Genomic DNA, 17,825 nt, shown 5'->3' on the forward strand with positions numbered 1-17,825 from the left:
TTGTTTATTTACATCGTTTCCCTCATTATGTCACTTCAATATAGATTTGTTTTGGTACATTCAAATATACTTTAATATCTACATCTATTTTTTTTTAGATTCAGAAACCTTCTCTTGAATATAGGCCAATTAGCAATGTGGTTGTTCTTGGTAATGCAATTAGGATTCTTTGTATTAAATGATCTGTTTTATATAGTGAGGGACCCCTTTCAAATAAAGACACCACAGAAGTAGAATTCCTGTATATTACCATGTTAAAGGCATAATGAATAATCCATCTTGAGTAAAGAATATAATGGCTCAAATAGATGATCTCCCAAAGTAGCAGGGCCTTAATTTGAACTTTGTGGTGTCTGTTCTTAAACTGCAATTATGTAAAGCAATCATGTAAAGAGACCCTGAATTTTTAAAATGATTCAAAAACAATTCTGATATTCCATAAAAAAATAATATAAGCCAATAGGTAGAGAGGGCTTTCCACTTAAAATGATGTCTATAGAGACAAATCTTGCACATCAAGAAAAGTATATACCCTAAAGTATTCATGTAGGCATGATTACATATTCCACACCTATGCCATTTCATATCTCTAATATATTGAGAGAACAGGGTACATAGGAAATAAAGTGCTAAATTACAGTACATTTGCTTTTTAAATATATGTTAACAATAAAACAGCAAAACAGATTGTTTGAAAACAGAGTCAGTATTGTACAGTAAGTTCACATTTAATTCTTTACCATGTCTACAATTGTAACACATGCATTTTATTTCCATTATTTTATTCCATAGGACCAACATTCTTCAGAACACTGATCTACCTTTAAAACAAAACTTTCTAAGGAAAATATTAAGCATCATATAAGTTTAAGAAAATTCCTTTAATTAGTATTACATGTACTCAATTACATTTACAATTTCATGCCATGACTTTAACACACCTTTTGGTTAAGAATATCTACTGAAAAATAGTACCATTCGGGAAGAATACACACAGAGGATAAACTGCTACCTGTTATGATTGATTTTCATTAACTTGATGGTTGTAATGCTGTACTCCGATTATAGATGCAATTGTGAAAATACCTTTACACATCTATGGAAGAATTCTAAAATTATGATTAAAAGGACTCCACATGCTGTTAAAAAAAAAAAAACCCCAAAACCACATCACTGACTATTGTTAAACACTGCCTGTGTGCCACTACAGTTTTTTTTAATGTATAAAGGAAAAGCAGCACATTGGTTTTTAGAAATACTTTTACAAGAAAACTTTAACTTTTTTTTTTAAAAAAAGGATGTAATATCTAGTTGAATAAGACTTTCATAACGTTTAGTTTATCTTCTACTAACACTCTAAAGTGAAATACAATCTGAAGATAATTTAACTATAGAAATTACAAAAAATAAGTTGGCAATTTTTTCCTGGATCAAGTTATTTTTGATTGGATCCAAAAAAGCTCATACATACGCCTTTCAAGATGCAGTACTATGGAATCTTCCAATCCCAGGAGCAACTCTTTACAGGAGCTATAGTAAGATGGTACTACAGGGCGGGCAGTAGTATGACTGCTACCATGATTGGCCCTTTGAATCCTGCTCTTTATCTTTAATGTGTCATCTTTGTAAAACATATTTTCATGTTTTTATTGTACATTTATGGGCAAGGGGAATTGCTAGTTTTCTAATAGATTTTGTATTTATACTGTTTCACTCAAGAAGCAGCTCTTCATGTATGTGCATACATCCACATCCACACCCACACGCATACGTTTGTCACCACAATTAGCAAAGGGACTAAATATGCTATTATGATTAAATATATTTAGCTTAATTCTATGTTGATAGACACTGATACCCTTATTAATAGAATTTATTTTATTTATTTATTATTCATATTTATAGAATGATTAGAAGTTGGAAAAAATATACAGAATTGAGGATTGTTCAGAAAGATGTCACTGCTGCGGCTATTCTATGCAACTGGAATAGTGAATATATTTAAATTGAAAAGAAACATTTTGATTCTGAAAGTTGCTTAATCGGGATTATTTCAGTTAAGAAAATGGGCTCATTCAGAGAGAATGCAAAACACAAGGTCTAGTATATAACAGTAAGCCTCCAATGAACATTTCCATATCCCTGAACAATCAGTGCAGGAACATCAATTATTTAACTGGGTCTGCACTCCTATTATTTGATACAAAGAAGGGAACTTTATATGGCAGGCTAAAAAGCTGGATGTTGCCATGCTGCTGTTTATATGTACATTTCTTAATTCAACAAAGGATGCACGTACAGAAGCCAGCTTCAGTATATGCATGGTAATTAGCTAGATCAGGATTCAGGAGTAATATTAAAGACTAAAAATATTTTGGGTTCTTACAAATAATCTCTTTTATAGACTGATATCTACACAGTGTATGTATTCAGAGATAACATTTATGTCTATAAATTATTTTATTTTTTGAAAATTGCTCTGACCTTGATATTTAATTTTTCCTGTGGAATTTAGCAACATGAAGTGAACACTGAACACCATATTTAAGATCTTCTAGTAAGGTAGAGCTAGTACACTGACGCCTGATGGCAAGACTCAACATTAGATAAAACATCTATCAAATTATCTTGTAGCCAACTAACAGTTAATGTGAAAATTCTCCATTAGATAAAACATCTATCAAATTATCTTGTAGCCAACTAACAGTTAATGTGAAAATTCTCCACAAACCTCTTTCCAGCCCTGTGAACTTTTCATATAACAGCATTCTGCAACTGGAGGACTATATGTAAGTGAATGTTATACCTGTTCTTCTAAAAGCATCTCAGCTCTTTCCCACTTTAATATGGTTAAAACTACAATAAGTTAAACTAATTTACATATGTGAATACTATATTATATTGATCTGGAAGAAGCAAGTTTTGTATGGATGCAATTGTGTTGCAGTGCATGTAAGCTGAATGACAGTTTTTACTTTCTTATCTACCTATATTGATACATTTCATCCATCATGGTAAAAAAAAAACAACATATCAACACGTGACATGCCCAAAACTCTTTAGCTTAAATCACATTAATCACTTCATCCTCTGTTGTGAATTTAACGCAAACCTAAAAATAACTCTTGTGCTGTTCTTGCCCATTTTAAATGTCCAATGTCTTTGGTGTTTTTCAAAGTCTGTGGATATGCGGATTATATATGCACATATTTGTCTTAAAAAACCTGTCTAGATGTCAACAATTTAATATTTTTTAAAGTTAAAAATGGTTCAGATCTATCCTTACCCTGCCATCTTTTCATCAACTTATGTAATTCTTTAGCATATGACTAAATATACGTTAGGCACCAGGCAGTGGCCACATTCATGAAAAGGTATCTTCATACAGCCACCATTTATTTTAAACAAACACCCTGTAAGGACTACACAAAAATGGGGGTCAGGGAACTATATGTTGAAAACTCAGTGCTAATAGTATTTATAAAAGTGCAGTGCTCCATATAGTAAGAAGAAAAGTGACTACAAGTACTTAAAGTGCTAGCTTTCAATCACAATTTAGATTAGTATCCCAAACTTAAACTGTTATGGGACTTAAAGAGAATAAAAATAAAATCCAAGAGCACAAATGCTGCACATGCCATGGCAAAAGTGCTCCACATTACAATTTGCTATGTTTAAATAAATATGTAATGTCACTGTTCAGACTGCAATTATGTACCCACTTACATTACAATATAATACAGGTCCATAAACCATCACAAAAGACAGAAAACAAAGTATGATGATTTATTACCTTTCTGATATCTGTGCTATTATGAAGACAGACCCCTAGCTGAAAAGTTCTTGCAGGCTGCCAAACATTAGCAAGAGACTAATGAACTGGCTTCATCATATTGTTTGCAGAAAAGCCATTATAAGGCTATGCTATTTAAAGAACGGTCCCATGCCTATTCTTACAAAACACTTATTTGCTTATACATTAAGGTTCTTCCCGATGACTAGAATAATGAATAGTGAATGTATCACATTACAGGTAGTTCTCAACTTAGGACCATTCGTTTAGCGACCATTCAAAGTTATGACTGGTCCTTGCACTTGCAACCACTGCAATAACCTTGCAGGCACACGATGGTGAATCAGACACTGGCGTTTACAAGAGTTGCAGCATCACATAGTGCTGCGATTGCCATTTGTGATGTCCTAGCTGGTTTCTGACAACCAACATCAACGGGAAGCTGGGAGAGAAGTTGCAAGTCAATGACCACTTTATTTAACAACATATTATCTGGTCCCTCTGTGGTTACTAAGTCGAGACTACTTGCATGAGTGCACTCTTACTGAACTTAAATGTATTTTCATTCATGTAAAAAAAAAAAAGAAAACACTTTCTTGTAAGCAGGTATTTTCTTTATACTTCCTGTCCATTAGAAGCTGATCCAACAAGCACAAGAAATTCTATGAAGATCTTAGTGTGTCTCTTTGCTTCTACACACTTCATACCAACATTTTTATTTCTTTCAGAAGGGTTCAGAATCAGGGTGTTATTTCACAATGTAAACAAAACAGAAGGCCTGCTTTAGAAATGCCAAGTACTATACAAAAAACATCTAGCTGCTCTCTGGGCAAACAGACTGATTGTAACAGACATGTCTATTGTTTCTATAGTACAGAGTACCAGTTACTTGTTCAGATTTTAATGGATAAATGTAGAGCAATTAATATCTAAGAATTTTTTATGTATTTTGTAACATCTCCATCCAAAATGACCACTCCCTACACTGAACTCTGTAAGAACCAATTGCAAGTAGAGTGAGTCTATAAAGATTAGTAAAATTACATCCTTAAAAAATAATGTACACATATTTTTCAAATTGCAACAGCTTGGCTCTGTGTGTCAAAATTACAGAAATAAATAAGTTTATCGGACTTTCTCCTAAAATTTCTATTTAAGGGTTACTTTAATCATTTTTTTTCTTACACCAAACCTGCTATGCTACAAAAGAAAATATTTAAAAAGACTGAGGTTTCCTTTACAAAATGGCATGATGCACTAGTCTTATTTGAAAATAAATAAATCTTTAATATGTGAATGGTTATTGAAAATATAACACTGTGAAACTTTCACATTCTTACTAGCTTTTCTACTGAAATACATTTTTAATGTACACATTCAGCCACTAGTGTTGCATGGGAGGAGGCTGTGCTATAGCCAAAAGTGAGGTGCATAGGGGCAAGGCATTTTAATTTTTTTTGTTATCTTATTATATGTACTTGTCATTTCTGGGTATTAATTTGTGTTGACATTTTTATTATTCCCTTTGGGAACAAGAGAATATCAGCCAAGTATAATAGTTTCTCCTGAAAATGGAAAAAAATGAAGTCATTATATTGCAGCACTGTAGCTTTGATACTTCAACAACCTTTGTAGTACAGTAATTACTCTTTATAATCATAGCTCAAGTGCTCTATTTTAAAATTTAGAATTACACTGCACATTACAGCACCCAACTATTTTCCCTCCTTTTTTTTTTTTTTTTGCAATAATCTGTTATAGAATAGAGGAATTACGTAAAATATAGCATCTATATTGGAGTCAGATGTTATGGCTCATGATGTTTATTTCTTTTTGATGGATATGTTGCTATCTTCCAATGCTTAGTTGGTAGAATATTAGTTCATTTTTAATTTTTTTCTGGTAAAATATATATTTCTGCACAGAAAACTGAAATCTATGATATCTGATGGGGAAAATATTTGCAATAATGCCAGTAATAGCAATGAGTGTAAATCTTTTTGTCTGCCAGAGTATTCAGTTTCCTAGAAAGTTAATGAAGGAGTGGAGGGAAGATTGTTCAATTACAGTCCATCTCTAACAAAAGAAGCCCAATCTTGGTAGAGGTTTGGTAGCTATTTTATCTTGAAGTATAAACAAAGATTTTCATGAAGAATTGCTGTGGGCGAGAACTTTCAGAAATGGAAATTTCCCATCTGTTAACTGAAATTGAATAATTCGTTACTGGGCAATTGCTTCTGCAGAGTATCTTTGAATTAATTTGTTAAATCTACTAAGAAGAGCAACAAGCCAACTCTATTTAAACCCAACAAAGCTTATTGTGACAAAGATTTGTGCAGCGTAAGTAAGTACTGAATGGTTACGATCCCTTTTGCAGGCTTGGTAACTCTTAGAAAAAGAGTTTTTCAGGGTAAACATGCAGAAATAAACAAACAACTGCATTGTGAATCTTCCTATATTCTGAAAAAACTTCCAGAAAGGAAATATTGTTATGCTTACAAAAGATATATGGGAAAAATGTTTTGCTGCACCTCCCACAAGCAATCTGAAAAAATCTTCTATCAATGTAGCTGCCTATTTCAAAGTCTTTCTGTAGTTGCTTTTATCAGCCTAATGCACATCTAGAATCAGGACAGTTTAGAAAGTGGGAAGACTAAATGCATTGCACTTCGGGTAAAAGAACATACTCTCCTTGGAAAGCCATGACTTAAGATCCAAATATGTTCCTAGTTTCTTTTGCTTCCCACAGTAGCCTATGCCAATATCTTGGATTAAATGGCAATGCTGTAGGGTTAACACACACTCTTTCTTCCCATTCATTTCTTTTCCATAAAGGCCAGATTTTACTGTATCTATGCTTATTATTACATTTGGCCTTACTTAAACTGGCAAGTTTACCAACTCCCTTTAAGAATATTCTGAAAATTCAGAAAATTTATCCTGCCTTAAGATGTTTATCTAATGAAATCTGATCTATGTATCTTAACAATCTGATACTGATATAGCTGCTTTGAGATGATCAATCAAGTGATAGTATAGCAAACTCTGATGCAAGAACAGCCAAGTCCTATGTCCCCAATTACAGGAACAGCGCTATCTTAAAACATGCAGATAGAAGATACCTTGCCATCTTTGCAATTATTTTGATTATCTATTGACAAGCACAATATCTTTCTATTGTAATAAAAGTGTGTGCACAGTACTGACAACCAAGCAAGATAATGAATTTTCTCTTTCACTAAGCCGCCTGCATTTTTGCAGCTTTTTCTTAATAGACATTTTCCGCACTTTTGCTATTATCAGACCTATTAAGTTATTAAATAGGGGAAACTGAATCTGATTTACATTTGTAAAATCTTATACCCTATTTTGAAAAATAAAGAAATGCTATACTTTGGTAATAAGTATGAATTGAAAAATAAACAGCCTTCTTTCCTAGTTCTGTGTTCCACTGTAAAGCACCTTGCAATACACATTAAAGAAATCTAATGTGGAAACTGTAATACTACTTAACATGTACTCAGTTTACCCAAAGGCAATCAGTTTACATGCAAAATGAGAGGAAAAGATATAACCTAGCAAACCTTTCTGTAAATGTCTATTTTCACTGCAAGATTCTTCAAGTAGCAATAATTCACCAATAGTCACTTTCTACCTTAATTGTGGGTAACAACTACTCTTTGTTAAGCGTATTAGCCATGGATTATGAGAGGGCCTCCCTGTTGGAAGCAATACTATGTTCATGTTATGTTTTGGTCAGTATAGCTATGCTTATGGTACTTTTAATAATTCATATCATAGAGTGAGCAAATATAGCTTAATTTTTCCTTAGAACGAATCTAAGATGATATAGTTTAAGAGAAATAAAATAATAATTGTGGCAAATTATTTTCATTTTCTTTCAAGAAACCTCCACTTTCCTTCATTATAGCATCACTTTATCTTTTTTTATAAAGTCACTGCTTCTTCTGTACTTCTGCGGTTGTGTTGTTGTTTTTTTGCCACATACTCTGCTGCTCCTTCAAGAGAACTCCCTCATTCTACCTTCTTTCCCTCTGTCAGTTCTAGGTCTTCTAAAGTATCTTCTTCACGGCTTCTTTTGAGCCAACTTTTCCATATGCTTTTCCCTCATAAAGTTTTCCCTTTCCCTCTGATTTTGATTATAGCCTGCTGTTTTTTCTCTCCCCAAATCTTCAGCGAATTGACTGAAAGCTCCTTCTTGCTAAGGCCCCCCTCTGCTGCTCAGCATGAAATATCCTGGCTCAGCCAGCCTCTGCATTATCACCACCACAGCTCAGCAAGTCAGGGCCAGATTTTATCAATGAAAAAAAAATCCGCACTAAAACAAAAGCTACTGTAATCCAAGGTTGTCATATGCTTTGGATCTGAAGCAGGTTCTCTTTATCTTGGTGCTGCTTCATTAAAACGAACATTTTTTTCTGAAATAAAGGAAATTGAAATGAGAAGCTAAATATTTAGTTTCAAAGATTTTTTTAAAATAATTGTGTGGCTGTAACTTAATACAAAGTCCTATCTTTCGTTTCTAACTTAACTCAGCCTATTAGGTGGAGTTATTTTTCAGGTTTCATATGAAAAACGTAAGTACTTTCTCCAGATTTGTACTTGCATCTTTTTTTTAAAAAAATGTGAATATTTAATACAGGTATCCCTTGTTTAGTGACTACAATTAGAACTGGGAACTCAGTCATTAAGCAAAGTAATTCCCAAGTGAAAGTGCAACTATGTTTATGATCTTACTTCAGTTTTCCTTTGCTTTACAGACTTGCAAAGGTAATAAATGTGGGGACTGGTCATGAAGTTATTTTTTTCATCAAGGTCTTAACTGCAAATGGGCACTAAACAAAGCAATCACTAAATGAGGACTAACTGTATATGAAACTATTTTTTAAAGGGCATATATTATTACTGAAGAAGTTAATGTCTAGAGTTCATCTTCTTGTAAAAATCCCAGCTAGATGTTTTAAAGGATTAGGTGTTTTATTATTAAACTAATATTAAATTAGTTTGTGACTAAAGCTTAAGCTTCAGACATCTGTAAGAAAAGCTTATAGCATTTCTGAACCTCTAAAATTCCTATAAAGTTATGGTTCTCATATATTATTAAACAACTCACAACATCCTTCTCTCTTGGCCAAAATGACTGAGACGGTCAGGATTTGCGTTCAGCAGCATCTGAAAGGCACTAGGTATCTCACTTTGCTTTAAGCAATGATTTACAAGATTGACTCATCAATATTCCATGTACTTCTTCCTCACTTCTTTCGTTCCTTGGTTTGGTTTTGGAAAATTACATTTAATTTTTTATCCCATCCAGTAAGATACAATCTCATATCTCCAAACCAAGCTCATACTTTTTGCCAGAAATAAGCATTTTGAATAATCAAGCTACATTATGATAGAATACTAGTATACATACTGGCTATTTACTAACCCTTTTTACTAGAATCCTTTTTACTAACTAAATATTAAGTAAATTAATCAAAGATAAACGAAGTAGCATCCCACTGAATTTTTAAACTTAATCCAAGATGACTTTTTTCCCACTCATTATGGACAAAATCAGTAATGGGAATTGTGAGCCAAGGTATCTGAGTGTATCATCAGGTTGCCTATTGTAGTCTAAATCATGATTTGAAAGAGAGGGAATATTGACTAGGTCTACAATACACTAAGTCATGATTTATTTTCACCATAACGTATTGAATATGCCATAATGCACAGGATCAAAGAATGCTAAGCTACATCATAATTTATAAACCATAATGACTCACTACATAATCATACTTAAGTCAAATCAAACAAACTACATTAGGAATTATTGGAAGGAAGAAACCTGCCCATGATTATATTTGAATCAAGCTTATCTTCTAGCTAAGAGCACTTCAGCTAAAAAGGATAGTGAGCTAGCAAAATCATACTGTTACTAGATGGGAACCTTTTCAGTTCTGAAAAATAGAAATTTGCCATACAGTCCCCCCTCCTCCTACCAATGATTTCTAGTCTGATATACATAGCATATTTCATTTTATAATTTTGAATGCATTTATAAAATAGAGATGATGGTGAAAATTATGAGATGGAAAAAAAACAATTTCATTTAATAGTTTCAATAGAACTATAATAGCTTTTTAAGCTATGCTTTGGGGTGTGGAAGGGTCCATTATTTACAGTATAGTCATACACATTGCTTCCTACCAACTTGCCTAGCTGCCACGAACATCTAGATCCCCCAAATAATATTTTTAGTAAAGGGATTCTACAGCAACATTGCAAAAGATATGACAGAAATATTTAACCAAAAACTATACAGGCTGCAGCAATCTTTAAAAATATGAAGCATTTAAGTTTCAGCGATGTTGCTAATGTAGTTCTACTTATCAGCAGAAAATACAAAAAACATTTAAATGTTACATCTTATGTACATAACCAGTCATAAAAGTATGATGGGACAATACAGAATTACATTCATTTATCCAAATTTATGGTTTATAATGAAGTTAATTAATAGCCCTGAACTATGCTAATTATTTTTTGTGTGGGGAAATACAATTGTACTACCAAGGACACACTGTCATAATCATGTATAATTCCCATTCCAAATGGATATTTAAAGAGGAGTATTTTATTCTCTTTTTGGGGGATTATATTTATTTCAAATAAATTTCAGTATAATTTAATTCTGCAATTAAAGCATTAAAGAAATTGTTTTATCCATCATTATATGCAAAATAAACTGATGTTTTAGAAACTGAAGGCAGCTGAAAGTTCAGCAGGACTGTTTCAAAGACTTTCCCATATGTAGACACAGCCATTTTGCTTTGTCTTTTAAGCGGTAAGAGCTGCTTCAATACTTTGTGGAGATACTTTGACAGTGCACTTGGTGAAGCCTTCAAATGCTTCGTATAATGTCAAATATTCAATCTTCATACTGCCCTTTCTATTTTAAGACCACTTTTATTTTTTCTTGCTATTGTATTTTTCAGTTCCACTGAGACTATGGACTCCATGTTTTGTACCAAAATCCAATCGTATTTTAAAAACACACCAAAGTCTCAAACAACAGACCACATAGCTCAGTGAACTAAATCTCATAGTTTTATTTAATAGCAGTTGTTTCAATCATGCCCTTTTGAAACTAAAGGAGATGAACTTCGTGAAAACTTCTTGGGTGGGTATGTATGCATGTATATATACATATACATATATATATACACACACACAAAACACATTTATAATACAGTCAACGTTTGTACAAACAGATGTATTAAGGCTTCTGACCAAGTTCACACTGTCCTTTGCTAGATGCAGGCAGGTATAATGACACATACAGATCAAATTGGCTATTAATGATGGGTACTGATACATCTAGAAAAACATGCATGAATAGTTATATGGAGGACCAGCTAGCAGTGATTTTAATGATTGGAAAAAGGGATGTTATGACTAAAACAACTATAAGCATGCTTTGTATCTTGTATATAGTTTCTTTCCCATTTTTGGAACTGAGAACGTATCTGGACAAAGATTGTTCAAGCTGGTCTGTTTCCTAATCCCCCTCAGCCAAAATAAAAAAAAAATAATGGACATGTTTTGCAGATAAGTTGAGGTTAAAATTATATAGGAGTATTATCCTAAGAATAATTAAGGTATGAATTGCAACTCTACATATTTAGAAGGCATATACTTCTAGATACTTTTCACTTTTATAAGTGAAATAACATAGGGCTTAGATTGCAGTTTTCACAAATTTCTTTGAGGAAAAAGTTAAGAAATTATGTTATTTTCCATCTTGTACAAACTTTGTCAGAGCAGACTTCAACAACAGCAAAAAAGGAAGTCAAGGGACATAGGTTGTCTTCTGTTAACTTATGATGTAATAGTTTTTTCCTTGTTTATCAGGAAAAGGAATTAATAGCACTTCCTATTTACCTGATGCTGAAGGTGAAACTATTTATTGCATAAAAGAAAATAATTGAATGATATTTTAAAAGAAAACATGAAAAAAAAGCAATGTTAACACTAGCAACTATTGTGTACACTATTAAGCTGAAATAGTACCTATGAAGCACTGATATATTTGCTTCCCATATATATGAACCTAAATAGTTCATAACCTAATGAACCTAAATAGTTCATAAATAATCTAAATAATCCTTCTGCAAATTTTTCATTTTCTGATTTATGCTATGGAAATTTTCTTATAATAATACCGGTAGTTTGTCATAATAGCCTTTAGATTATGCTATGTTTTAAGTTTGGGGGAAAGGCTACATTATATGAAGTGCAGTCATACATATTGCCTCCTACTAACTTACCTAGCTGCCACAAAAATCTAGATCCCTAAAATAAGTCTTTTAGGCAGAGAGGAATTATGCAGCAACAGTTTAAAAGGTAAGACAGAGTTATTTAACAAATAACTACATAGGCTGCAGGAATCTTTAAAAACATGTTGAAGTATTTGAGTTTCAGGAATGTTGATTATGTAAATCCGGAGAGAGCAGGACTCAACAATTCTAAAAAAATACATGCCCTTGATGTCTCATAATTCGTTGCAGTGTAGTGCCTATTCTTCTTGATCATGCCCATGTCATTTGATCTAGTCCTTGTAACAAATCACTGACAGACGTGCATGCAGAAGACCATTTTATACTATACTGAAACACACTGTACCAGACCAGTATCAGAAATGTGCTTCTATTATTTTTAAAATATAAAGTGCATCATTATGAAATCACAAAACTGACAGACTTTCTGTCTGGACCATACAGTTTTAAAAGAGAGGTCAGGGCTTTAACATAAAATAATTCAAGAGGTACAAATTGATTATGTCCACCCTGCCCTCCTAGAATTGTTTTTGGCCACGCTTTTTAGTGCAAATAAGCTAGAGTTTTTTTTTCCATCAAGTTTAAGGGATATGGCATTTTTGGGATGCAAAGAATATTTCTTTACATCATAACAGATCCTTCTGCAAGCTTTTAACATGTTATTGCCACTTTCCAAAGAAGTGCACGTACTGTCAGATGTAAAGAGAAACTTTTTCCCAATTGACCATTTCAACTATTACCAATATAAATTGGATCATATAATTCTTGGGTTTAAAGATATAAACACATCCAGTTATGTCCAATAATAAGATGAATATAAATACATATATTGTGTGTATATACATACAATATATGTATATACATACACAATTTATATATATATTAAGGCTCATGTGTAATCCCTCTCAGATGCTCACATCTGTGTTTAAGTCATTAGTTGATTTGAAAAACATGGCAATGTGTGCCTATATACAGAGGAAAACAGAACCTTATTTAGTGGCACAGGAATACAAAAATTTGGGATGGGGGGGGAACACAACAATATAAACAGGGACTGCTGACTACCTGGCTCAATACAAAAACAAGATAAAGTAGTGCAAACCTGTACAAGCCAGTATATTAACTAATGTACTGTAGTGATAAATAACATTTTATCTATTAGCTAAACAAAAGCTGCAGAAGAAATGCATTCTTCAAACACCAAAAATAGAACATTAATATGTTTGTTTCTATTAAATTTGATAAGGTAAAGTTTCCATTAAAATGTATCAATTTTTTTAAAAAACAAAACCTGTTATATATTATGAAATAGGAAAAATGGAAAGGCAAGAGATGGGAAAATGTGAGCATCGGGAATTCATACATTCATGGATTCCATGTTCTATAACTGGACGTTACTATTACTACAGACATTGGGATGTGCATCAGCAATTCAGCAGAACGATAATTTAGACTTAGACAATTTACTACAAATCTGCTATCAAAGCAACAATAGCACATTAGACTTCTAATTTTCCACCTTAGAACATATACTTTCATGCCAGTATTTACTTAGAATCTTTCATGACTTGCTCTGGCCCACAGACCATGAAGTAATTGAAAAATTAAAACTAGATTTGACTTTGCAATTAACATTATTAGTTATTTCTGAAACAGCCAAATACTCATTAGGTCAAATTTCCAAATATTGGGTAAATCACCTAAAACAGTGACATTAATTTTCTTTTCCTTTTGTCATAACTAGAGCACACATTTCTAAAGTTTCTTTGATGATTTTGGTGCAATCTTTTTTTCTTTTTTTTTCCTAAATAAAAGCATTTGGCCAACTTTTCACACCAAATTAAATTCAAGGCCATGATCTCCACTTTTACTAATAATCCTTGAGAAAGTAGGTCACAGCATAGTTTTAAAATGGTGCTGAAATGGAAATACCAAGAAGAATACAACTGAAACTAGAAAATCATGCTCCTTGGCTAGTAGAGCGCCTGGATATGAAAAAGAAATGAATATTGAGACTGAACCAACCAAGCTAGTTCTTTTAAAGAAAGAGTACTAGGTTTCAACATAGAAATAGCTTACACAGTATCAAGGTCAAAAGCAAATGCTTTGGCACTCTGAACTCCAATTTAAAATGTGATTTACAGCACAACCCTTGCCATATTGATGCAATATTGTATTTAGCTTCAGTGTATTCAGTTCATTATATTTCCATTTAAATATAGATAATTGAAGTCTTAAATGATGCCAAACAAACAAAATGTATATTTCATTTCTGTTTCATGATAAATCATCTATTAGCTACCTAATACAGGCTTCGCCAGTCATTTTCTTGATATTTTTAAACATGGGTTAATATTTAGCAAAATTAAAATACAGATTATAATTTGAAATAAATATTTAAGAGCTAAGATTTCAAAATAAGATCAATAGCTATTACTGAATACTTCAATTGTACCAATGTGAAATCTGATCTGCAGGATACCAACTAACAGATGCACCAAAATCTCTCAAAGTATTTTTTGAAGATAAATCAGAAATTATTCTAATTTTTTTTCATACTGTAGACATTTAACCTTCCTGTTTAGAATTTTAATTCCAACCATTATTCATCTACCAAATTCCCACATCATAGCAACTTCCTAGAACCACTTGTGGGGACAAATATAAAAATAGTTTTGAGATTTGTACTATTTAAATAAGCTCTCCTCACAAGATGTCAACAATCCATACAGAAGGGATGACATGATCAACATTAAACATAGATATATCTTTTGGAGGGGGTCACTTAAATTACTGGGCTATCCTATGATTAGGTACCCATACCTAATCAATGATGAAATTAATCACTGGCCAATTCTTCTTCCCTTAAAAATATTTTATCATAATGTAATGAGCAGATTTACTTAGTTAATATACCTTTCCCAATACAATCATTTAAAATTTAAAGGTCAGTTTTGGTCATAAATGCTCTTCGTTACTATTACAACACATCAATTCCATCTGGCTTATTTGCATCATGTTATACTGCAACACAAACCTTATACATATTCTTTAAAGATTACAACAGAGTTAGTGGTATTATACATATTTGATAAACTTGTGAGGTTAAGAATCGGAATCACAGGGTAATTAATTGTTCCTATAAGAAACCAGAGAAGTTGCTGGGTGTAATTTAACATGAAAACCAGACCCATATATTGGAATTATCTAATAACAGGGAAGAACCTACAAAAAGAAAGGCAACTTCTTCCAGCCATTACATATCAGTACCTCCTGGCATTTCTCTGCTTTGATTCTTGGCCCATTGAAAAACATTCTAATCAAGACCTTCTTGTTCTTCTCCACTGTCTCCTCTGATATCCATTCTTTTCTCTTTATGGCCGTTGTAAATTCTCCTCATTTCCTCTTCATACTTGATAAAGTTTTCTCCAAATCTTGTCCATGCTTTGTATGGGACAGTTATGGTGTTACGGTATGGAGGCCTCACTTCACTTACCTTCAAAAAAATACCATACCTGTTAGATCCCACATCAAAGTAGAACCTCTTGTTGTCTACCCTGAAGGAAGTCCCCTCTGGGAGTTCAGGAGGATCATCCCCTCCACTCCTCCTTTCTTCTATGTCTCCTTCCCCATATTCTTCAATAAGTTGGACCAAAGCATCCCTGAATTCAATCATTCCCTGTGCTGGAAGGACAATAGTCTGTTCCTGCCCCAAACTGTGACCAAAATATCCTATCATGCCAGGTCCTCTAATCAAGGTTTGTCTAATCCTTAAGAAACGTCCACGTTGATTCTCCTTTAGGTCTAGGTAATATTTCCTATTATCTCTTTCGATATATTCAGTTTTTAAGACGCTGTGAAGATGTTCCTCAGATCCCACTGAAGCTGGAGGCGAGGGTAGTTGATGGTGTTGCCGCCTTCTTGAATCTTGTTCTTTGCCATTAGCATGGTCATTCCGGTGACTCTGGCTGCTTTTCAAGCCCAAATGGGCATAGTGTTCTATGAAATCACCCAGGCAATCTTTCAACTCAGAAGCTACTGATAAAGATAGAGTCAGCTTGCTTTTTCTGATATTGTCCTGCCTGCCTCTTCCTATCCAGACTTCGGCTATCTTCAGAAAACGGCCTCGGGAACTTTGCTTCACGTCCAGATAAAATCTCTTTTTTTGGATGTCCACTCTTTTGGACGCCAGCTCCTGGATTTCCATGCAGCCCGCCTGAGAAGAGGAGGCAGGATAATGATACTGCTGCTGGGACTGGGAGTAAATGCTCCTGTGTAGGCCAGAGCCCCCCACACTCCTTCCTCCTCCTCCTCCTCTGCCTCTCTCCATCTTTAACCATCAACTGAAAATAACAAATATATAACAAAGATGCATAACACCATAAACATCCAGGAGATCCATTTCGCTTTCCAGGCAATGGCCTCACTGCACATAATTAATTTCCCCAATTAAGTTATTTTACCAACATTTTTGTTTTCTAGCCTGGTACATAGAAAGGGGGGGGGAATGGAACGGGGAGGAGTTATTGTAGAAAATCATGTGCTAAATTGCTGAATGTCTGGCCGATGTTAAAGGCACAGAATCCATTTTTTTTTAAAAAAAAACCAGCCTTTTCCACCCTTACTAACCCTGCCTGCTGCTATAACACCAGCAACATCCCTAACATCAGCAACGTTAAACTGTTGGGAGGGGAGAATTATTTCACAGAGCAATTATTATTATTATTATTATTTTAAAAGCACCCTGTATCCCGTGACACGGTATCAATACTAGGCTTGGGGATTCGCTTGGTAAGCCCCGATTTCGAGACTGAAGCCTTTTCTCCATCAGCTGCTGCACGTCAGGCCTTTTCTGCTCCGGCCCAAGCTGCGGGGAAGTGCGGGGGGAGGAGGCAAGACCTGCCTAAGAAACAGGGCAGCCCCGACCTTCCCGAACGGGCCTTGGCGCCACCACAAAGCCCGATCGGGTCAAAAGACCTCCCGCCTTGAACAGCGTCTCCTTCCCCCGTTATAAACGGGCAGCCAAATTCTAGGGGAGTCCTCCCGTTCTCCTCCCGTGGCTTCCCCTCCCCCCCCACCGCACACCCTATGGGCGCCCGTACAAATTGCACCGACGGCCCCTCCAGGCGCCATGACACGCAATTGAGCCCGGGCGGGGGGGGGGAAGGAGCGGGTTAGCCAGAGGGGGTGGGGGACACACAAAACCCCACAGCGCAGGGCGGTCGACACTTACTCCATCCCTTCCACTGCCTCTCGCCGACTTGCTTCTCAACCAGCCGCGGCCGCTATCCGCCCTGGCCCCTGCAGCGCTCGCCTTCCCCGCGCGGCCGCCTCCGAGAAAGGGATGAGCGCTCCGCGATCCGGCGGGTCCTACTGCCGCTCGTTTCTTCGCCCTCCTCCGGGGCGCTGGTTCGTCTTCGGCGCGCGCCAGCCAACGTCAGCCATCCCAGCCGCAAAGAAAACGAGAAAAAAGAAATAGCGTGCCGAGCGGGCTGAGAGCAGGAATCCCTTTCTCCCTCCAACTTTGAAGCGCCTCGTCTTACCCCCCACCACCTTCCTTCCAAAAACGATAAACTACATCCCCCAGAATGCCCTGCGTCGCCGGCGGCTGGCGGGCGCGGAAGCTTTTGTGCGCAAGCGCTTCACCTCATTTCACCTTTTACAGTTGACAGCGGCCGGAAAGAAAG

General features: G+C 34.9%; 1 protein-coding gene across 2 annotated transcripts; it reads right to left on the reverse strand.

Moving 5' to 3' along the window:
• Positions 1 to 862: 862 nt before the first annotated feature.
• PURG (purine rich element binding protein G) lies at positions 863 to 17,672 on the reverse strand. Of its 2 annotated transcripts, none has more exons than XM_081941001.1 (2): positions 17,372 to 17,672; positions 863 to 16,354 (listed from the first exon to the last, which is right to left on the reverse strand). In XM_081941001.1, exon 2 carries the CDS (start codon positions 16,343 to 16,345, stop codon positions 15,455 to 15,457), a length of 891 nt encoding a protein of 296 aa, XP_081797127.1. In that variant the 5' UTR covers positions 16,346 to 16,354; positions 17,372 to 17,672; the 3' UTR covers positions 863 to 15,454. The 2 variants fall into 2 exon arrangements, with proteins under 2 accessions (XP_081797127.1, XP_081797126.1); XM_081941000.1 differs by having other exon boundaries at positions 863 to 16,481.
• Between the last annotated feature and the right edge of the window lie 153 nt (positions 17,673 to 17,825).

Source organism: Natrix helvetica (genome assembly GCF_964273705.1).
Source record: "Natrix helvetica genome assembly, chromosome: 2".
In the NCBI taxonomy this organism is placed as follows: Eukaryota; Metazoa; Chordata; class Lepidosauria; order Squamata; family Natricidae; genus Natrix; species Natrix helvetica.

What these genes read in the sequence shown, in the direction of transcription:
- PURG (XM_081941000.1), bottom strand. Translation starts at nt 16,468, where the DNA reads ATGGAGAGAGGCAGAGGAGGAGGAGGAGGAAGGAGTGTGGGGGGCTCT.